At 36.0% G+C, this 24404-nt stretch overlaps 1 protein-coding gene across 6 annotated transcripts in view; it reads left to right on the top strand.

Annotated features, from left to right (window-relative positions):
* USP25 (ubiquitin specific peptidase 25) overlaps positions 1–24404 on the top strand; it is a 126804-nt gene that overhangs the window by 58980 nt on the left and 43420 nt on the right. For all 6 annotated transcript variants that reach the window (XM_045851126.1, XM_045851124.1, XM_045851122.1 and 3 more), the window contains 6 exons: positions 2448–2585; positions 7400–7476; positions 9069–9142; positions 17467–17615; positions 22890–23017; positions 23535–23630. In XM_045851126.1, the coding sequence (XP_045707082.1) occupies positions 2448–2585; positions 7400–7476; positions 9069–9142; positions 17467–17615; positions 22890–23017; positions 23535–23630 (662 nt within the window). The remainder of the gene's footprint in view (positions 1–2447; positions 2586–7399; positions 7477–9068; positions 9143–17466; positions 17616–22889; positions 23018–23534; positions 23631–24404) is intronic.

The following is a 24404-nucleotide window of genomic DNA, read 5'->3' as shown; positions in this document are numbered from 1 at the left end:
AATTTCTAGAAAATAAAGAGTGACCATGGTTGCCTAGGAGGGTTAGGAAGGGGAATGAGGGATGCACAACCTTTCGGGGATGATGGATAAGGTATGTCATCTTGATTGTGGTGATGCTTTCATGAGCAGACATGTCTAAAGCTCATAAAATTATATACTTTATAATGTATACCATACTGTACATCAGTTATATCTTGATAAATATGTTTGAAAACAGACAAAGAACAATGTTAGAATATCTTTATGTGTGGTGGTATTTTCATGATTTAGGTGAATACAGTAGCTGCTCTTAACATGATTTACAGTTTTGCCATTTGAAATTCAAAAAGATTTTCTAGCCATAGGAGTTGTCTGAGAGAAAAATATTTTATTATATTAAGTATTTTACTTTTCAAATATGCTTTTCAGCAGAATTCCACTTAATTTTTAGAAGTCATTTCTCCTTGTTGCTTGGCAAGGAGTGTCTCAAAACACTGCACTGACTTTAGATAATGAAATCAATCTCAGGAAATTAAGGATATTTATGGAAATTATGAGTTAAAATTTGTATTTATACTCCTAAAACACATTTATATAGGACAATTATAGGGGAGTAGAAAGTACAACAGAAACATGTGTAGGGAACTGCTTCATAGGGTGTGGAAATGTAGCTCAGCACCCACGTGGAAAACCAGTGGGGAGCAAGCTGGCACGCAGGACCACGCCCGCAGAGAGATTCTCTTGTGGGAAATCAGGCCTGCATTATTACATCTAGGCTGCTTTGTGACTTGCTCTTGCCAAAACTCCCTCACCCTGAGTTCAGGCAGCAAATGCTTACTGCATATATTTAAAGTAACTTCCTGAAGTCTGTGCTAATTCTCCCAAGGACTGAAGTGTAACCAGACCAATTACTCTCATCATTTCCTTGCATTTTCAACATTGTTTCCTTGTTAATCTGTAAGAAGTAATCAGTAACATCCGTTAGTTGCTCTCTGTAAAAAGTAATTACCTAAAGCAAACGTTAAGTATAACGAATGAAAACCCTCTTTGATGTATGCTATTAGAAAGCCAGTAAAAGCCTGTCAAGGCAAGGGTCTGGGCGCTCTCCCCTTGAGAGTGGCTGTGCCATCCCTTTCTTTTCCTCCACAGGACTCAGCAGTTCCTGTGAATTTATCTTATCTCTTCCACAATGTTGAGGACTCCACGAGTTGGGTTCCGCATCAATTATGGATTACTTTTCTATCTCATTTAAAACTTTTCCATTTAACTCTAATGGAATTTATTATACTTAAATAAAATCCATGCTTTCCATAACTTAGCATTGTTCTGTCAGGCAGTGCACTTTGTGATTGCTATAATGGTATAAAGTTTTCTATCAAATGGCAAATATATTTGGAATCAATTTTCTTCCCTTATACCTATTTCTTAGGATTCCTTTTTTAATGCATTCTGGAAGTAGCTATTTCTATTGTTTATAGTTGTTTTTTAGTCCAAAAACAACTGTACACATATATACACATTTTATAATGCTGAGAACTCCAACCCTGCAAACCTGGAAAACTTTTCTAACATTTAGATTGCATAAGTTTTATCTGTTAAAATTGTGACTACAAGAGCTAACTGTAGTAAGAATCACTTTTATTGCCATAAAGTATTTGTATTAATGTGAATTACATTCCTTTTAAGCTTCCTGATTTAAAATGAATTGCTCATTATTGATAATTAGTGAGTTGTTTTTATTCTTTGGTTTAATAAACCAGTTAGAAGTGTATGACTGCTTTGTGTAGCAAAGTTGTGGAAGAGAGACAGAAGTTCTTGTCTGTGAGAATTTTGTAGTCTTAATTGAGAAATACAAGTAAGATTTCAAAGGAACACTGTAGTCTAATATTAGGATCTAGCCAAATTATTAAATATTATTCTGATAATTAGGATCATCACATGACAGTGGCAGGTGGTGATTCATTGTTAAATGAAACACATTTATTTTAGTACCTGTGGAATTTGAAGGAATTTTTGACTTGGCAGGATTTGGGAAGGCTTCGTGGAAAAGGAGGGATTTTTGCTTAAGTGGGTTTATTGAGGTAAAGTACTTAAAAACAGTGCCTGGCACATAGTTAACACTCATTTAATGGTGAAAGTTGTTGCTGCTGTCCTCAGCAGCATCTGAATGGAAAGGATTATAATAAACACTTGAATGAGGAGATATGCTTGGCTGGGTAGTGACATGATTTGCTATGAATATGTGCCATTTCTGCAGAAACTGTGAGCTCAGCCCAGGTCCTTTGCTGTTTTTGTGCTTGCCTGCTTTGAATCTCAATAACAACACTTTTTTTATTATGATGTAGGAGTGCTTGGCTTGTTCCTAATTTATATTACTTAAATTTTCGTTAATTTTAAAATGAGTGTCTATTTACTGGTAAAGATTTTGTTCATCTTCATTTAAAGGGTTTTTTTTTTTTCCCCAACAGGAGCATCGGAATTTGCCTTTTATGCGTGAACTGAGATATCTATTTGCACTTCTTGTCGGTACTAAAAGGAAATATGTTGATCCATCAAGAGCAGTTGAAATTCTTAAGGATGCTTTCAAATCAAATGACTCCCAGCAGGTAGCTGTATTGTGCTTACTTGTTTATTAACCATTTGTGTTTTGCTTAATCTGATTATTCAGTCAGCACTTTTTTAAAAGATTCATGCAATTGAAGATGTTATTCATCTCTATTAAAATAAGCTGGAGCCATTTAAAACATTAATTTGGAAGATCTTTTTAATTAAGAAAAAGTAATAAGGTATAATTTATGATTGAAATTGGTAAGTTAAAACAATAGGTAAAAGTAAGAATGCTCTAAAACGTTTAATTAAAAGTCTTCACATGTGTATGATAACCCAATGCTAATACAGTTTACCTGATTTGATATGCCTGTTTTTGCTGGGAGGGAATGGCTTTCCTTAAAAATCAGAGAAAGTTTCTGAACTACATTAACTTTGTTGTTGCTTTTATTTTCTACTCTTTATGTGGAACTATTTAGTGGCTTTTTATTCATTTCTGTAAAAGAATATTGGGAATTTTTGTATAAAATAGAAAACCTCTATAAACAAACCAACATTTTCACATATAATTGAGAAGTCAGAGAAACTAATGGAGGAAAACAGAAGAGAAGCAAGAAAGTAGCAGAGAATAATAGCAGCAGTGTTGGAAGCCATGGCAATGAAGCAATGAGCAGAAGTAAAACATTTTGTAAAAGCCACTACAGTTGCTGTGTAGTCTTTGTAGTACTTGGATGTGTCTCTGGGACGCAGGTGTGTGGACAGTGTGTTGGGAGAAGGGTTTTGAAAGATACGTGATTCTGCCACCTCCTTCCCTGTGCATTTTTTGTTTTTTTACATTTTATGGCAAAAATGAACAAAAACAGTGCCCGTGATATGGTTGGTGGAAATGGATTTCTTACATGTAGTAAGAAAAGCATTTCAGGGACCCGCATATGGGAGATGAGACATGGTAAAATTTACTGGAGTAGAAATGAAAGACTGCTCCCAGGTTCCCAATGTTTGATTTGTATCCGTCGTGCTGTGGAGGAAGTTCAGCCTTGTCTTCTGAAAACCTTCTGGGCTAAGTTTTTTGAGTTTTTTTGTAGTGTTGTTTTCTTATTTAGTATGTATACCCTATTTTCTTGTGGCACAGAGTACACAATTAAATTTGATAAATCACTTCTATACCTCTGTCACAGGTGGGCACAGGTAACCAGGTTCTTAGTGATCGGGACGAAGAATTGAACCGAACACCCAGAGTTTATGGAAGAGAACGTGGGAGCAGGCCAACTCCAAGCAGAGATTGACCTCATGGGCTGGGGCGACTTTATTCTTATAGGGCGGATCCTTCCTGGCTAGTTTTAGTGGGCTTTTACTGAGTGTACACAAGTAGTTGCATTACTTTAAAGCTACTGCGCTTGTGGTTTCCCATGATCCTCCCTGACTGGCCACCAGGGAAGAGGGTCCCACAATGCTACCGAATTCATCCCCGTTTCTCCTGGGGTCCCCCTGTACTTGGTTCACCTTTCCCTTCGCCAGAGAATTATAGCTCTCCATGTTAGAGATTGGTGAAAAAGAAGAGTTATTTATTCAAGTTATACAGACTAAAAGTAATGACTTAATGTCTTTGTCAAAAATCCCAAAGTCCCTTGAAACACCCACAAACACACACAGTCCTTCCTTACCCGCTTTGCCCAGTCTGGAGTACCGTATCTCAGTAAAAGAAATAGAAGTCCATGGCTTAGCCAGCTCTCGGTTTTTCTTAGTAATTTGTGCTCAGCTGGCAGGCCTTCCCTAGTTCCCAGCACCATTGGTTGTGTTGCCAGGATCTCCAGCTAAAGCCTTGTGGTGATTCTCCTCATGGCTGCGGGGGGCGGGGCGGGGGTGGGGGTGGGGTGATGCCCCTTTCTGGAAGAGCAACGGGCAGCAGCAGCAGGAGCGTCCAGAGGGCTAGCTCGGAGCTTATCGTGACCTGGCCCCGGGCCCAGAGCAGGTGGCTGCAAGGTTGGCCTGAGGTTCCGAGAGCCCGAGTGATGGAAGCGTGGGCGCAGCGTGCGGAGGCGTGGCGGTGGCTGCGGCAGCCGGGCAGTGACCCTGTGCTCCTGAGTCACTTACTGGTGGCCCCTTCTCGCGGCCGAGGCTGCAGAGCCGGCTGGGGCTCGGAGCCAGGCAGTAGAGGAGCCGCAGGCGGCTGCATCTTGGCCGGTGTCTGCACGGCTGCAGGAGTCCCCACTCTGCTAAAGCCGCATAGTTCTTACTTCAATGGTTGCTGCGCTTGTGTTTAAATCCCCGCGCCAATCTTCCTCTGCAGCCCCATTTCCGACTCCTCCCACACTCGGCCTCACGGCCCAGAACTCTCAAAGCCTTCCAGCTTTACTGGACTGCCATTGTGGGTCTGGGCAGGTACGGCCCCATGTCATGGAACCAATCATCTCCAAGTTCTCACGCAGGTGCAAGCGCGGTAACCAGGATGAGTTGCCTCCCAGGTGCTGTAACTAGGGAAAGTTACTTCCATTTCCCTGGCTCAGAGCTTGGCCAGAGCTAGTTAACATATCTATGTAACCAGCCAAAGGCCATAGATATGTAAAATGACCATGCCAGAGGGTAGCTGCAAGGCTGTTGCTATGGGAAACAGCTCTCAATGGCCCTGCTCCATTTGTCCCTTCCCCCAACCCACACCTGAGGTGGAGGGTGAGGACATCCTATATATTTTTCTAATATTTCATGGACGCCTTGAGTTCTGAACCCCATTACAAATCCTTCTTTGGGGGACCCTTTGGCTGCACCCTCCTACACCTCTACTTATCTTTTATTCTTGAATTGCTTTTTCTTTGTCTTTTCCTTACAAGGCAACACAAGCTTCACTGGGAGCCGAGTCTGTGCATAGGTAGACTCTGGTTTTGTTTGAGGGGAGAGGAGACAACCAGCTGTAATTGCTGTGATGTACTCCAGAATGCCACAATGGAAATGCCTCTGCTTTGTGCCAGCAGTATAGAATAATTCGTTTTCTTACTGTAGACTTTTTTCTCCACAAGGTCCATCAGTTGAGGCAGATACAGGTTTGATTCTCTCCACTCTTAAGGCACCTGAATCTGAAGTACACATTAGTGACATAGTGGAATAAACCTATAAGTGAAATAAGCATAATTGTTTTTTTTAAAAGTAAACTTATGCTTACATTTCATGTTCTTTCTAATTATATCATATTTTGAAATACTCAGGAGTCTTGGGGGGATACCCTTTGGGATATAGTACTGCCAATTTTAGTTATAACTTTTAATTGAAAACTAAAATGTTATAATGAAGGCTTCATCTTTTTTTCTCTTGATGAAGGCAGGTAGAATTATTTTATAATTGTAAATTTTAGATGGATTGATAAAACAGACAGGGATTAATTTCTTCTGAAGAGTATTTTGATAACGAGGAAACCATTTTGTTTCTTGCCAAATATCCTTGCAAGATAAGTGAAGTTTAGAAAAATATGGAAGGTTTTAAGGTGCTATAGCTTACTTGGATAACTGTAGCACGTTACAACAATCCAAGTGACTTAAAAACAGTAGAAGATTTTTCTCTCCATAACTTAAGAGGCCAGAAACCCTAAATAAAGGTGTTGGCTGGGCAGGGCTTCCTCCAGCAGCTCCAAGGGAGAGAAGCCTTTCTTGCCTCCAGCACCTTCTGTTGGCTCCTGGAGCTATTGACTTGTGACAGCATAGCTCCAGCCTCTCTCTCCTTCTTCACGTGGCCTTTTCCCCTGCGTGTCTGAGTGTTTGCTCATGTTCTGTGTTTTATAGGAATGCTCATGATTGGATTTAGGGCCCATCCTCTCCAGGATAATCTCATCTTGAAATCTTTACCTTAATTATGTCTGCAAATATTTATTCCAAATAAGTTTACATTCTGAGGTTCCAGGTGGACATAGATTTTGGCAGGTGACTGTTTAACCTACTAGAGATGGTATGGATATTTATAACTGGATTTTTTGCTGAGTATAGTTGTTTTTAACTATTCGAGTTTGGAGTAATTTAAGTAATCTTCCTAGACCTTAGTTTCAATATTTTAAAGGTGTATAGGTAGGCCCAGATGCTCTTTAAACAATTTTTAGATGGAAAAACATATGATAGTGAGTTTGTTTTATATTTAGGGCTACTTTGATAATTAAAGACAAATTACTTACATTGATTTATCTATCCCCACACCCCCCCCCCCCAGGTTTTAAATGAACCTATTTTCTATGTTTCAACTCATATATCTCAAAAAATTATGGTAGTTGATATGTACAACTGCTATTGGCTATTCCAGTTTTTCTCTGAGGGGAGCTAGAACTGAAGGAAGGGGTGACAAAAGGTGATGGATGGGCTAGTTCTGAGTGGAGGATCAGTTTGAAGTTCATAAGATAGTAGACTCAATAGTTGGGCAATCAGTGATTGATTGAACTCAACCTAAGTTAACATATTTTAGTTCAGTTGTTACGCTTTTTAAAAAATGAATTAAGAAAAACATGTCTTCCTTCTAAGAGAGAAGCCAGTAACAATTCTCTATAAAATGAAGAACTTTTTGGTGATATGGGTGTTTTTTTAATATTCACTACAGAGCTTTCTTGAGAGAGTAATAATTCTTTTAAAAAATCTCATTTGTTCGTTTAAAGTTTTTTCCTGAAGTAGAACCCAATCACAATGATTATCAATATAGTTCTTGGTTTTTTCAAATACTGGTTTTATGTTCTGGTTAAGTTATAAATATTTCTTGCATTTGATGTGAAAGATTTCATGTGATGCCTTTGTGAGGAATCAGTAATTATACATTTGAATGTCTGGCTGTAAGTTTTATGTTGCAATATTTAGTATTTTTGTTAATAGGCTCAAAAATCAACAGATTTTTTTTTTTCTTTCCACAGCAAGACGTAAGTGAGTTTACACACAAATTATTAGATTGGTTAGAAGATGCCTTCCAAATGAAAGCTGAAGAAGAGACGTAAGTTACCATGAAATTTATTCTTAGAGTTTTAAGAACTTTATAAATAGCATTCTTTTTTTTTTCTTTTACATATTCAATGTCAACAGAGAAATAGGAATCTGAGGTAGACACATGGGAACCCAAATGTTACCTCTATATTATTGACTAGCTGTTTGGCATTTGTGGCCACAAAGGATGATGGTAGCTTTAGATTTCCACTATAAGAGCGGAATCTAGCAGAAAGACATAAAAACTAATCCCTGAAAGGGCTAGTTGCATATACCCCCTTCTTTTCCTTAGATTCAGTGAGGAGAGGGACATATTTCAAGTAAGACTTAAGATTTCAGAGGAAATGGAAAAGTTCTAGCCTCTTTCTAAAACAGTTTCAGAAAAGGGGGAGAAAATTTGACTAGAACCCTAAGAAAATTAACAGAAAGTAAATTAATATGCAAGACTTCAAAATTGAAATAGAATGACTCCGTTGGAAGAAACAAAGATTCAGAAAATAGTCAAGTGGCACTCTTCTAAGACTCCAGATAAGAAGCAGTTTAGGAGTAATGTGTTGAAGATAGGACACTGTATGAAGTGCTTACAGAAAATCTGGATACATTTGAGAGGAGGAACTAGGAGCTTCAGGGTGAAACATTTAAAGAACTACTGAGAGCCCTGACCAGTGTAGCTCCCATAGAGAGCCACTGTCCCATAGACCAAAAGGTTGGTGGTTCAATTCTCCATTAGGCCACATGTCTGGGTTGGGGGTTCGATCCCTGCTCCAGGCACATACAAGAAGGCAACCAGTTAATGTTTCTCTCTCACATCGATGTCTCTGTCCACCCCCACTTCCTCTCTCTATAAAAGCTGTAAATTTCAGTATTAGAACCTTGAAGTTACAAGGAACATGAGCTTTTAAGAAAGGAAGCAGGGGGGATAACCATAGATGAAGTACATAGGCTCTCCATTAGTCTGGCAGGACAGTAATGCTGGTGGAATCTTTCAGCTCAGATGGACAGGGCATGTTTGATTAAGAATAGTTTTGCGCTCTGGCTGGCGTAGCTCAGTGGATTGAGTGCGGGCTGGGAACCAAAGTGTCCTAGGTTCGATTCCCAGCCAGGGTACATTCCTGGGTTGCAGGCCATAACCCCCAGCAACCGCACATTGATGTTTCTCTGTCTCTCTCTCTATCTCCCTCCCTTCCCTCTCTAAAAATAAATAAATAAAATATTTTTTTAAGAAAAGAATGGTTTTGCCCTTCCCAACAAGCCCAAATAAGCATATATCATACAAACTAAAAGTCTGATACTGAAGTGTATAATAATAGAAAGATCAGGCATTCGTGAGCACAGACTATAGCAGGTCCTCCTGTAAGGGCATCCTGCATAGTAAGTCATTTTAACCTTTAAAATACCCTTGTGGTTTTAATTACAGTTATTATCTTCAGTTGACAGGTGATGAAATGGAAGAGTAAATTTAAATACTTCACCCAAGGTGACACTAAAGAGCAGAGCTGAGTGCATGATAACTATATACATTATTGTTCGTTTAATGTTTTCTTTATTATTTATAAGTACAAAAATTAAAACCATATTTATGTTTTTTTGAACATGCTTTAGGGACGAAGAGAAGCCAAAGAACCCCATGGTGGAGTTGTTCTATGGAAGATTCTTAGCTGTGGGAGTACTTGAAGGTATAGTTACATGTTTACCTTTTATTGCAATAGAAAAGATACTATCTGTTAGCTCCTTTCTCTAAATACCAACTCTTATTTGTTGAATGATTGTTCATTTTAATTGACCTTCTCTGTTTAGAATTCCTGTTAAATTGCTACTACTAATCATTTATATACAAAGCGCAGAATGTGTGATGAAAACAAAGGTACAGAGTGACTTATCACATGCTAATTGATACTTAATATTATCCTGTTGTTCTTTCCCTGGAAAGGCTTATATGATTGGTTAATATTAGGATACAGTTGTTGGTGGGTCTTTTGAAAATAATAATGTAGTTAAATATTGTGTTTTGGACTATTATCACTGTTTTTGAGGGTTTCAGGTCTATGAATGTTGAAAGCTGCCTTTAACAATTTAGCATAATCAAGAACTTGTAGGATTTTTTTCCTTTTTATTGAATTTATTGGGGTGACACTCATTAACCAAATTATACAGGTGTCAGGTGCACAATTTTACAACACATCATCTGTACGAGGTATTACATGTTCACCACCCTAAGTCAAATCTTTGCTCATCACCATTTACCCCCCATACCCTCTTCCACTTCCCTTTGCCCCCCGCCAGACATCACCACACTATTGTCCTGACCAAGAGTTTTCTCTCTCTTTTTTTTGTTCAGTCCCTCCACTCCCCAACCCGGCTCCACTCCTCATAGCTGTCAGCCTACTCTGTGACTGTGTCTCTGTTTTGCTTGTTAGTTCATTTTGTTCATTAGATTCCACATTTGAGTGGAATCATAGGGGACTTGCCTTTCTCTGACTGGCTTATTTCACTTAGCATAATCTTCTCCAGGTCCATCCATGCTATCACAAAGGGTAAGGTTTCCTTGTTTTTGATGGCTGAGTAGTATTCCGTTGTGTAAATATACCACAGCTTTTTATCCACTCATCTACTGATGGGACATTTGGGCTGCTTCCAAATCTTGGCTATTGTAAATAATGTTGCAATGAACAAAGGGTGCATGTATTCTTTCAAATTGGTGTTTTGGGTTTCTTTGGATAAATTCTCAGAAGTGGAATAGCTGGGTCATAAGGCAGTTACATTTTTAATTTTTTGAAACAACTCTATACTGCTTTCCACAGTGGCTGCACCAGTCTGCATTCTTACCATTGGTGTAAATGGGTTCCCCTTTCTCCACATCCTTGTCAACACAAGGATGCCCTTATAATGTTTGTTGATTTATTGATGGTAGCCATTCTGACAAGTATGAGGTGGTATCACATGGTGGTGTTAATATGCATTTTTCTGATGATTAATGTCATTGAGTATCTTTTCATATGTCTATTGGCCATCTGTATGTCTTCTAAGGAGAAGTGTCTATTCAAAATCTTTGACCATTTTTTAATTGGATTGTCTTATTTTGGATATTGAGTTTTATATGTTCTCTATAAATTTTAGATATTGACCTCTTATCACATGTATTGGGGAATATGTACTCCCTTTCAGTGGGTTATCTTTTCATTTTGTTGATGGTTTTCTTTGTTGTGTGAAAACTTTTTGGTTTGGTATAGACTGATTTGTTTATTCTTTCTTTTGTTTCCCTTGCCCGAGGGGAGATATCTGAAAAAATATTGCTATGACAAATGTCCTAGATTTTACTGCCTGTGTTTTCAAGTAAGATTTTTATGGTTTCAAACCTAACATTCAAGTATTTAATCCATTTTTAATTTATTCTTATGTATGGTATAAGTTGGTTATTTAGTTGTATTTTTTGCATGTACCTGTCCAGTTTTCCCAACACTGTTTGTTGAATAGACCATCTTTACCTCATTGTAATTTTTTGCCTCTTTTCTCAAATATTAATTAACCATAAAGGTTTGAGTTTATTTCTGGGCTCTTTATTTTGTCTCTTGATCTACATGTCTGATTTTATGCCAGTACCATGCTGTTTTGATTACTGTGACCTTGCAGTATAGTTGGATATGAGCCAGTGTGATTGCTCCAACTTTGTTGTTCTTTCTCAAGATTGCTACAGCTATTAGGAGTCTTTTATGGTTTCATAAAAACTTTTGGAATATTTGTTCTGGTTCTGTGAAATATGCCTTAGATGCCTTGATAGTAATTGTGTTGAATCTATAGATTGCTTTGAGTAGTATGGACATTTTAATGATGTAATTTCTCTTATTCGTGAATACAGTATATGCCTCCACTTATTTTTATCTTCCTGAATTTCTTTCTTCAGTGTCTTATAAATGTCCAAGTACAGGTCTTTTACCTCCTGGGTTAAATTTACTTGTATTGCTAGGTGTTTTTTTATAGAATTGTAAATGAGATTGTTTTCTTAGTTTTCCTTTCTGATAGTTTAGTATTGGCATATGAAAATACAACTGATCTCTGGATATTAACTTTGTATGCTGTCACTTTGCTGAATTCATTTATCCATTCTAGTAGTTTTTTGGTGGAATCTTTAGGATTCTCTTTATATAGTGTCATATCATCTGCACATAATAACAATTTAACTTCTTCCCTTCCAATTTGGATGTCTTTTATTTCTTCTTCTTGTCTGATTGCTATGGCTAGGATGTCCAGTACTTTTTGAATAAGAGTGGGGAAAGCAGACATCCCTGTCTTGTTCCTGATCTTAATAGAAACAATTTTAGTTTTTGCCTATTGAAGATGATGTTGGCTCTGGGTTTCTCATATATGGCCTTTATTGTGTTGAGGCATGTTCCCTAAATTCCCATTTTACTGAGAGTTTTTTTAATCATAAATGAATGTTGGATTTTATCATATGCTTTTTCTGCATCTATTGATATGATCTTATGGTTTTTATCCTTCATTTTGTTTGTATAGTATATTGTGTTTATTGATTTGTGGATATTGTACCAACCTTTCATCTCTAAAAGAAATCACATTAGATCATGGTGTGTGATCTTTTTGATGTATTGTTGTATTCAGTTTGCTAATATTTTGATGGGCATTTTAGCAACTATGCTCATCAGGAATATGAGCATATAATTTCCTTTCTTTTTTAGTGCCTTTATCTGTTTTTTGGAACTGGGATAATGCTGGCCTTATAAATGAGCTTGGGAATTTTTTTCCTCTTGAATTTTTTGGAATAGTTTGAGGATAGTTGTTAGTTCTTTTTCCAATGTTTGGTAAAATTCACCTGTGAAACCATCTGGTCCAGGATTTCTGTTTGTTGGGTGTTTTTTAATTACTGCTTCGATTTCACTGGTTGTGATCCGCCTGTTCAAAAGACCTCATGTTTCTAGAACTTTATCCATTTTGTCCAGATTGTCTCAATTTCTCTTCTCTTTCTGGTATCCCCCTTTGTTGCAGATATTGTTACACTTCGTGTCCCAAAGGTTTCTTAAACCATTCTCATTTTTTGCAGTTATTTTTCTGTCCTAAATGGTGTGTCTCAGTTGGTTGGGTATCACCCTAGAAAACGAAAGGTTGCCAGTTCAGTTCCTGGTCAGGGCACATGCATAGGCTACAGGTTAGGACCCTGATTGGGACAGATATGAAAGGCAACCAATCAGTGTTTCTCTCTCATATTGATCTTTCTCCTTTCTCTTTCTCCTCCCTCCCCTTCTCTCTAAAAAATAATAATAAATTGAATAATTTTTTTAATTTTTGCTGCTCTAATTAGGGTGTTTTTTCTACCTTATCTTCTAAATTATTGATTTAATCATCTGCCTCATCCAACCTGCTATTTATTCTTTCAAGGGCATTCATCATTTCAAATATTGCATTCTTCATTTCTGACTGCTTGTATTTTATGGTTTCTATGTCCTTTTTCATGCTGTCAAACATCCTTATCACCATTACTTTGAACTCTATATTTTATATCGATAAATTGCTTTTACTCATTTTATTTACCTCTTTTATTTACCTCTTTTTCTGGATATTTTTCCTGTTCTTTCATTTGAGACCTTTTTTCTGTCGTTTTTGGCTGCTTCTTTGTGTTTGTTTCTATGTATTAGATTGATCTGCTATGACTCCTAGTCTTTGTGGGGTACATGTCCTGTGGGGTGCAGTGGTGCAGTCTCCTTGATCACCTGAGCTGGTTATTACAGGGATGTCCCTTGTGGGTCAGCTGATTTGTGTGTGGAATCAACCCTTGGGCTGGCTGAGTGTGAGACTCAACCCTGATCGCAGTGTACAAGCTGCTGTGCAGATGCTGACCACATGAAGTGGAATTTGCCTCAGCAGGGTTTGGTGCCTGCCAAAATCTCCCTTTGTATATGCTGCTTGTGAAGCTTATTGGATCCTACTTTGATGTTGTCTGAAGCTGGCCACTGAGTGTTTTGGTTCTGGGCTTCTTGGGAGGGACTCTGGTGTAGACCAGCATAAGCCACTGCCTGTGACTGGCCCTTGGCAACCTGTTTGGAGCTGCAAAGCAGTTCTTTAGACTCTTCTTTTTTTTTTTCCACTAGTATTTTTTAATTTCATTTCCTTATGCTTACTTTTCCTCATTTATTTTTCTGTTTAATTGCATTGTTTGACTGGTTTTTCTTATTCTCCCTTTATTGTATTTTAATATTCTTTCTTTCACTTTACCCTTGTTCCAATAATATACAACTCCTTTTTAAAATTTTTATTTTAATTGTTGTTGCAGTACAATTTTCTCTTTTACTCCCATCCCAACCCACCCACTCAGCCCTCTCCTCCTCCCTCCCATTTCCCCACACCCCTAGTTTTTATCCATGTGTCCTTTATACTCGTTCCTGTAAACCCTTCCCCTTTTGCCCTGAAATTCCCTCCCTCTACTTTTCAAGACAAAGAGTTGTCTTCTGTCTTTTGAAAAATCAGCTAAGAGTGATACTGCTCTACTTACCCTAAATGCTCATTACTTAAAATCTGGGCCTAACCAGTTACTCCTTGATTTTCCTAATAAAGGATAGAACTGAGTCAGTAGTATACTTCAAATAATAATATTAGTAATTCCCCCCCAAAATTTTTGAGAACTTATTTTTACCAAATGGCCCAATGCATCAACTTTTAGAAGTCTACCCAAAGTATAAATTTGGAAAATTAGTTTTCCTTTTAGATGTTAAGTAATGGACTCCCATGAATGTTTGTTTGAATATAGTTTTATAATTTAGAATTTGGAAAAAGACAGAAACTAAGTAATTGTTCAGTTATTTAAAATGTTAAAGTGTCAGTGTATTTTTGTTTGCTTCAAATGTTAATATTCATTATATAAGAGTGGAATAGTTTACGTAGTGCATTACTTTTTAATTTGGGATATTCATACTGTAATATGGATTTTTATTTGAAGAAGAATGCTGTATCTGAAGCCAGAGAGTAACTCTAATCAGGTTGTGACTGGCCACTATTTATAATCCTCTTTATGAGCATTTCTATCTGTATTACCATGATTCTTAAGGGTGATTGTTATTAAAATACTTAATTTGTCAATCAGTGTCAAAGTCTTTGTACTTAGTATCTTCTTCAAAACTATTTTGCTACATAAATGTAATTTTAATACATTTCCACATGAACTATGTGTTTGCTTTGTTAAAAATAATTTATTTTAGAGCACTTTCTGATCACTTTTTTATATATATCTTCCTAATGCTTTCTTTTAGATCACTAAGTCCCAGTTGGGGTGATTTCAGTTTGTTTACTAAAGGATTCCCTTGCAAAATGTTTCTCAACTTTTCCAGAACTTTTAGTCCACTAACCACTCCCTCCATTCAGTTCCTCTCAGCCCTTGTCTTGATTTTCTTCTTTGTCCATTACAAATATGTATATAAATATCTAAAACTTCCTTTGTCACATTCCCTTCTGGCACCATCTCTCTGGTTATTCTCTGACCATCATTAAGCTATTCATCTTTTCTCTGTGTGTACTGAGTGCCTGAATATTACTGAGGAAAACTATAGTGGATCAAGAATCTGTAGTAGATACTAAGCTTCACTGGTCTCAATTCTCTCACCCTACCTGGCAGTCATACTTGTTTTGTTCAATCACTGTCTGCAGTCCTGTTTTCTGCATTAATGATATCCATCTTTTCTACTTTCAATCTGATCTCTTTGTTTCTTCATTGTCTGAAAAACACCTTACCTCAAATTTCATGAATTTACTGAGAAACTAATGAAACCTAACCAGTCATCCTAAGGCACTGAATCTAATTTTTAAAAATAATATACCATAGTTCTTAAAAACAGTATCATCAAATATATGTGCTTTAGACTCCACAGCCTGGATCCGTTCCTAACTCAACTGTGTTTATTATATTTGACTCTTCAGATAATAGAGGAATATTCAATCTAATATCAACAGGCTATTTATATGTTCTCAGAATCTCATTCCTTCATGCTTTCACTTAGACCTTACTGTACCTACTATCTTGTGGGTAGTTTTTTGTTGCTGTTCTTGTTATTTTGTGTCTTCAGCTTTTCCCTCTTAACGTGTCTTCCTCACTGATATTTAGACGTGGTCTGATATTGCATGTTTTTAAAAAACTTTTCCCTTCACACACTCTTTCCCATTAATCCCATTTATAAAGTTAAGCCCCTCTGAAGAGAGGTTTGATTTCACCTGCTAACTCTCCATTTATCCAAACCATCCCACTTTTGCTTCTGGCCCAGACTGCTTCTAAAAGGAATCTTTTTAAGGTTGTTGTATTGATTTTACACGTGTTCAGGTTCATTGGATCCCTCTTGTCTCTCATATTGAACTCTTATCGACTATTAATTCTACTGACTACTCATTCCTCTTCTCCCTTTTTTTCTATTGTTTTCATAAAAATACTTGTTTGACTTCTGTGGCACCATATTTTGCTGGCTTTTTAAAAATTTCTGTGTGCGCACTTCTTAGAAGTTATATTTATAGTCTCTTATATCTAAGGCAGGACATCTTTGGGACTCAGCTTAGGGCCTCTTCCTCACCCTGATAATTCCCTAGGCAGTCTCATTTACTCCCTCGATTTCGTGCTCTCAGCAAGCCAGCAACTCTCTCAATTATGACTTTGGACCAGAAGATTAATCTTACAGGCTCACATAGCCAACTATCTTCTCTGCTTAAAATCTCTTGGGGCATTCTAAAACAATGATGGCCGTTACTACCTTAAAACCAAAGGAAAAAAAATCCACTGCGCTTTCTTCAGTGGTGTCCCTTTCAGTACACAAACACCAATCTAATTGTTGATGCTTGACATCCAAGTCTCATTCTTGATACCTTCCTTACTCTTCTGTCCTCCATCCTGCCTAGGAGCCAGTCAGTCAGGTCTTGCTGGGTTCCCTTCTTGTATATATGCATCAGTGTGTCCATGGGTAAATTCATCTGCTTTCGTACACTTTTACTAGTAACACCCCCATGCTACTTTTATTTCTAGATGGATTCGGTAATAATCTCCCAGTAGTCTACTGCTCACTTAACACAGAAGGATGTTTTTAAGACGTAAATCTGATCTTGTTATTCCTAGATTTAACAATTCAATGACTTTCTATTATACTCAGAATATACTGGAAAAAAATCTTAAAAGAAAATCTTTTTCTAAAATCTTAAAAAATCTGTTAGACTTAGTAGATTTTGACCCAACTACCTGACTTTTCATTGTCATCTCCCCATTGCGTCCCCAAGCTCTACTGTCCTCTTCTTAATTCTTCAAACATGCCAAGTTCTCTGCAGCTTTAAACTCTTACATGTGCTCTTCCTCGGCCAAGAATCCTCCATAGGTCCCTGACACTGGCCTGGCTAAGTCCCACTCACTGTCCAAGTCTCAGCACAAATGTTCTTTTGCTATGGAAGTCTTGTCTGTTCTACTCTCCAGCCCTAAAGACTGTAGAAGCTCATCTTTTTTGACTCTCTCACAGCAGTCTGTCTCACCACACATTTTATAGCACTTAAAACAACAAACATTATTTGTTCAGAGTTATATGTGCAATTAATGTGTATAATGTCTTTCTTTCAAAGAGGCTGAGAGTTTCCTCAGCGCAGGGACCGTATTTCTTTTGTTCACTGTTCTACATATTCTCACTGTTTAGCACAGTATCTTGCCTTTAGAAGGTACTCTTTGAAAGAGTAAATTAATAAATAAAAATATATGTGTATGTATACATATATACACATACATATATATATATAATTGCACAAACACTGTGTATGTGTGTGTGCATGTGTGTGAATTGAATATCTCTGGCTAGATGTGAATGTACATATGTACATGTATAAACCAACAGGAAAATTACCCAAACTCACCACTCCCTGGAACATAATCAGTCTGAGTTAAACAGTTTTGAGGTTCAAGAGGTAATTCATATATAGTTAGTAGCTAAAAGGCCACATTGAGGAATAATAATTTAATTAATTTTCCCCCCTCCTATAGGTAAAAAATTTGAAAATACTGAAATGTTTGGTCAGTACCCACTTCAGGTCAATGGATTCAAAGATCTACATGAGTGCCTAGAAGCTGCTATGATTGAAGGAGAAATTGAATCTTTACATTCAGAGAATTCAGGAAAATCAGGCCAAGAGGTGAGTTTAGCATTTACATTTTTCCTCCCCTTCAGGTCTGCCCGACAGTGCTGTAAAGCGCAATTTAAGGCCCTATTTCTGTAGCTACCTAATAATTGAGAGAGAATACTCTGAATATATGTTTGCACTTAATGATGGTAATTTAGACACATTTGGGAACCTTCACAGTTAATATAGTTTATAATCTATATTAAATTGTCACGTAAAAAAGTGTTCTCAAAATTTTCTGTTAAAATTTCCCTTTAGGACATTTTTCAGTCTTTAGACTTTTTAGTTGAGGTGCCAGTCATTATAACACACTAGTTCTGGAAGTAAAGAAGAAAAACACTACAAGAACAAATATAAAGGACACATGGACAAAAACTAGGGGATGTGGAAATGAAAGGGAGGTGGAGAGGGATGCATGAGTGGGCAGTGGGCTGGGATGGGAGTAAACGAGAGAAAACTATACTTGAACAATGATTAAAATAAAATTAGAGAAAAAAATAATAAATAAAAAATAATGTGCCATAGTAAAACACTTAAAATAAAATACAAGAAAAAACAAAAAAACAAACCAACAACAAAAAAAACACCCCACTGATATTAGGGTAGAATTCTATGTAGATATATGTTACTTATATTAAATATTGTTGGAATTTGTCCAGGCCTAGATAGGCAACACCAGAGCCCTTTTCTTGTAAAATTGCTAGGTAATTATATGAAAGGCAGATGGATGAACTTACTTTCTACAAAAAGAAATAATTTGCAAACTATTAATACCTTTTGCCTGTTTACCTGTGTCCACTGGTCTGTTCTTGCACCCAACTCTATCTCTTCAGCTCCATCTGTATGCCCATCTACCCATTCATGTGTTTATCCATCGGGGAGTGGTAGCACAGTAGAAAGCAAAGGACAATGGGTCTCTAAAATCATCGTTAAGCAGTTGTGGGTGGTTGTCTCTTTGTAAGCTCCAAGCTTGAGGACAGGATCTTCATCTGCTCCTTTCACTTCTGTGTCCCTAGTGGATAGTACAATAACTGCAAATACGATTGTGTGACACATTTATTGACTGAATGAATGAAAACCTTAGTGTTATCAAGAAAAAATTCTGAGGTCTTTATCTCTGAATAGGTGCTTAATAAATATTAAGTGGTGCTATCTCTGTGTTGCTTATGTAAAAAGGGACTGGATTCTTGTATCTTGGGAATATATTGATTTAATCTGAATTGTGTGATTTTTTTCAAAGATACAATTAACCATTTTTTGTTCTAAAGCTTTTTCTTCGCTCAAATACCCACACAAAAACAGAAATAAATAATATTTATTATTTTTTTATGAAGAAAAGAAGAAGAATATATGAAATAATTTTTTTCTCTACATCACAGATTGTCCACTTCAGGAATTTTCAGCAGAATGCCTAGGCCCCACTGCAAAGCTGTCAGATCAGAGCCTAGGGTAGGGATGTGATACATTGCACAAGAGCTCTGCAAGTTATTCTGATACAGACCTGTGACTAAGAATATTTAAATAAAGCTTATTTATTTTGATTGGGGAAACAGATCTCCTAGGATTTTGACTTTCCCAGGATCCCATAAGGGGACAAGAAAGCAGGCATCCTTAAGTGTGATCTGCTTTCTATTATTAAGTAAAACGATGATGGATGGACAGGTTCAGGCCAAGAAAGGTGGGATGGCATATTCCTTACTTTGTCAAAGTAGCTTGTAAGCTAAATACTCTATATTTTATTGGTAAGTAATCTTTGTGACACACTCCAAGCTTTTAAAAATGCTTTTCTTACATTGAACTTGAATGTAATTATTTTTAAAAATCTAGTTTGTCCTTCCCCTTTGCCTCATAATCTAATGCCTTATATTGCGCTACATGCTTTCTGCCTAGGCTTTTCCAGCTGACCTATGGAATACAGTGGTTGTCATCATCTCTAAATTCAGCAGTTCTTAAGCAGTCTCAATAATAGCGTATTTAATCACCTGTGATTTCTATTCCCAGTTGCCTAGATTTGCTGAACATAGTAGTTTCAATGATAATTCAACCTGGCTTAAGAGGATCACCAGTGAAAATGGACTATCTTAAAAGTTTTTAATAATATGTTTAAATTATAGTCTTATTTCATTATATCCTTCAGAATAACTCTTTTATTTCTCCTGAGTGTCTACAAAAACCAATGAAAAACATTTTAGGCTTGTTTCTAAAGTGGCATAATCCCTGAAGATAACACCTCTAACACTATTATTTAGTAAAAATTGTTGATTTTATTTTGATACAGAAAATATCTTTTTTACTGAAACAGTTGTGGTCAACTTATAAGGAATACCTTTAGTGTCCAGAATTACCATGTTAAAACATTCAGTGGGCTGTAAGAGTTTTAATTTCTGGAATGACGTAACGGGAGACAACTGAATAAATTAAAAATATTTATATGTAAGATAAATACTCATAAAATATATTTCTAAAATATATTTTTAAGGTAGAAGGGCAAACAGGTAAACACAATTAAATGACAGAAACTGTTTGAATTGGAATAGAAGTTTTTTGATTTTCATCCTTAGTTTACATCTTTGCTTTGTTTGGTGTTCTAGGGGAAATTCAAAATGGCAAGTCTGTTTCCCCCACCCCACCCCACCCCCCGCATAATGTAATCTCACAAAAGCAAGGTTTAAAACATATTAATAGAAAAATTAGCCCTGGCTGGTGTAGCTCAGTGGATTGAGCGTGGGCTGTGAACCAAAAGGTCATCGGTTCAATTCCCAGTCAGGGCACATGCCTGGGTTGCAGACCAGATCCCCAGTGGGGTCCACATGAGAGGCAACCACACATTGATGTTTCTCTCCCTCTCTTTCTCCCTCCCTTCCTCTCTCTCTAAACAAATAAATAACATCTTTTTAAAAAAAGAAAGAAAAGAAAAATTAGCTCTTGCAACTATAAAAATGACTGTATTCTTTCTAGAACACAGATTTATAGCCATGATAAATTTAGAAGCACCTTGGTTGCCAATGCTAATTATGTAATTTTTATTCATGAATTGCATTATTCTATTAGTCCTACAGGTTTATTATATAAATGTAAATATAATAAATATGTTTAGAGATGTGAAGAACATAAACATCATTTTTACCTTTAGTGACCTGTGCCCCACAAGCATCACATACCAGTTATTAAATTGAAGAAGTGAATACAATTTTTTATTGCATGGAAAAATAATATTTCGGAAGAAAAAACTCTCATTGTCTTATTTGATATTCTAGTTATATACTACTGTACTTGGAATCCTAAAGTCACGGAACTATAGATACCCATAACATTTTCTAAAATGAATTTAGGGAATGTCTAGCTATCTCCTCTTTTCTCTGTCAGCTTGAGAATGAGAAAGTGAAATGCTTCTATTTCTTTAATAGGAAAATCTGTCCCTGGTGTTAGAGGAAATGCATTCACAACAAATGCATATTACATAACATCTTATGAACACCCTTTGTTAAGGCATGGAGGCTATTTCCTGGACTTTTTATGGTCTACAGAGAAGCATACTCCCAATTTGGGTCATTTTTATTTCCCTTGGCCCTGGTAGGTTTCCATGAATTAAAGTATATGACCATTTCATTTTAATGGTGGCTTTTAAAGGGTTGGCAGTAAAATATGAAAGTAATAGTTCGTGAAATCTACTTATATACTTGTTTCAGTATCATCAAATGGAATAGAGAATGATATCCTAAGGTTCAAAATATCACATTTCTTTATGATATGTGTGAAGTATGTTTTAATTTCTCTTTTTAAATCCTCAACCAATGAAATGTTTATTGACAGAGAGAAAGAGAGAGAGAGACTTTTGTGAAAGAGAAACATTGCCTCCCATATGCACCCTGACCGGGTATTGAACCCACAACCTTTTTGGTGTACAGGAGGATGCTGTAACCAACTGAGTCACCTGGCCAGGGCTGTTTTAATTCTTAATAGTAGTTTTAGGTGTGGATTAAAGCTAACTAAAATTTTTGCCAGTGCCTTGTGAAGACTAAATAAATAAGCAAATCTGTTCAAGAAATTTTAAAACTTGAGATGTTTCTGATCTTTTATAATTTTCTCTAGTCAACTTCAGATAATACCCATATATAAGATAAAACAAATTCATTAAACTTAAACTTATAGTAGAAGATAATCCAAATCCAGTTCAGGAAATCTCAGTTCAAGTAATCGTTAGCATTTGGGGAGACAGAAATAGCTTTGAATAACCATTTATTTTTATAAGCTGTATTTAGAGAAAAGTAGCAACTCTGAGGTTTTAGTTAAATCCAGTTTGGCAGATATACATCATTCCTGCTTTTTTGGATTTAAATTACTGTACTCAGCTTACTGACATTTGTGTGGTATCATTTTCTGGCACTTGAAAACATTACACATAATTTAGTATGTATCGATTTGTTTTTATAGTAGTAAAAAACTACATTGCATGGCTTATAATAAGCACTTTAAACATACTTGCTGCATTATTTTGCACTTCTGTATTTGTTGATTCACAATTTTGTTCATTTTCTTCCTCTTTAAGTAAATAATGTTTATATAAAACATGAATCTGTTTTATAAAAGTAATTTTTGGAAGTTTTGTTGTATTTCATGCTTAACTGAGCAGTTGTCAAAGTGCGGAGGAGTTAGTCCATGGCAATAAAGCATTTATTTTATTAAATACTAGTCACTTAAAAAGATTTCAAATATAATTACCGTAAGTATGAATTCCATGTTTATTAGTGATAGATCTTTTTCTTAGTCAAAATTCCAGTAGCAAAATTGAATGTAAAACAGTTTCTGCTTTTTAGTATGAGAATTGTGATCATATATGCTATACTTTTTTTCTTTTATGTTACTGCATCTTACAGTTTGTCACAGGTCTTTGACAGTAGGGTTGACTATAATAAGAACAGTGTATCATTCATATTCAGTGATACAATATTAAAGAAGTCAGAAGACTTGAGCTACTAAGTTATGATTTCACCAATACCTTTTTCTTTAGGTTAGATTCTAATGTAAAGAATTATCATGGAAGGACAGTTAGAAGATTTTTCTTTTTCCTGGTTGTATGTTATCCTCATCCTTGAAATTTTCAAGAGATGTGAAAATTTTTAGGGAGAAGTTGAGTTTTATCTAAATGTCATACCTATTCATTTCTTTGTGATGTCAGCATTATGATGACACATTTAAAAGTGCCATTGCTGATGCCCTGCCTGAAATTGGAGTGGAGAAAACAGAAAGGTGATACTAAGGCTTTTAATTATTATTTTCTTTCAGCATTGGTTCACTGAACTACCACCTGTGTTAACATTTGAATTGTCAAGATTTGAATTTAATCAGGCATTGGGAAGACCAGAAAAAATTCACAACAAATTAGAATTTCCTCAAGTTTTATATCTGGACAGGTATGGTTTGGTATACATCATGACTTGGTTTTGAAAGAGTAACCAAGTGAAGAATTACTGTGCTTAAAGAAGAATTTTGCTTAATTTCCTTAGAATTAATCTTTACCTTTTGCATAATATATCAAATAGCATTTGTCAAGAAAAATGTAGTTCTTTTCTACTTAATAAGGTATAGTTACTGTAAATAATGTTATAAGGAAGTTTTTTTTTAATTTAATCTTTTTTAATATATTTTATTGATTATGCTATTATAGTTGACCCATTTCCTCCCTTCACTCCCCTGTACCCTGCCCACCCCCTCCCACCCACATTCCTCCCCTTTAGTTCATGTCCATGTGTCTTAGGAAGTTTTTTAAAAGACTATTTTTTATATCATAATTCTGTCAGAATTTTCAAAAATACTATTTTGTATTGTCTGATATTTTGTTACTTAATTTTGAATGAGTTGATCTTCTGTGGTATTATATCTACTTCCATGACACTTAGAAATACTGATGATTGCTACTTTTCCTGATAGATATATGCACAGAAACAGAGAAATAACAAGAATTAAGAGAGAAGAGATCAAGAGACTGAAAGATTACCTTACAGTGTTACAACAAAGACTAGAAAGGTATTATAAACTTTACAGAATTATAAGCCAACTATAAAAATTCATTTTTTAGAGATTATCTAGAATCTTTATTTTACATTTTTCTTGAGTAATATATGATTCTGGGAGTTGATAATCATTCTGAACAGATATATTTACTAATATAGTTTAGTTTTGAATTGTTACAAACTTAAAATAATTTATAGTTGGCCTTAGAAGATTATTTTAGTATTTAAAATTAAATATTGTCACCGACAACAAATAAAGCTTATGGTGCTAAAAATAGCTATAAAGACAAACTAATTTACAATTGAGGTTTATTCTTTCATGAGACTAATTTGACACTTGAAATTTTCATTATGACAAGGGGTGACTGAGTTTTTCTTCTTGACACAGAAGATACAAAGTCAAAGGCCTAGCGGGCCTCATCGAGTTTTTATAAAGAATGGAACCAAGTCAAATATAAGTGGTGGGCGAGGAGCACCTAGAGAGCAGCTGATGGAGAGGGAGCGGCTGCCATCAACACTAGCGGGTGGTGTCTTACAAATATCATCTCAAGATCATCTAGCGTGTCAGAGTGTTTCCAAAAGAAGCCAAAATCTAGGCTGATGTTCTATATTGTATATTACAAATCCACAGGCTGAAATGTGGCCTGAGAGATGCCAGTTTGCAACCTCTGCTCTAATCTTTGTTCCCTTGTTTTACTGTTAATTTGAAAATTAATACCCTAAAACATTTTTGTAGAAAAATAATGTATATTTCAATAAGTATTTTTCTTGAAAGGTATGTGTAATT

Source organism: Phyllostomus hastatus, unplaced genomic scaffold, assembly GCF_019186645.2.
Source record: "Phyllostomus hastatus isolate PE091 unplaced genomic scaffold, TTU_PhHast_1.1 phas_contig_86, whole genome shotgun sequence".
NCBI classification, from domain to species: domain Eukaryota; kingdom Metazoa; phylum Chordata; class Mammalia; order Chiroptera; family Phyllostomidae; genus Phyllostomus; species Phyllostomus hastatus.
The sequence above is the reverse complement of the archived record's forward strand: the minus strand, read 5'-3'. Positions and strand labels throughout refer to the sequence as shown.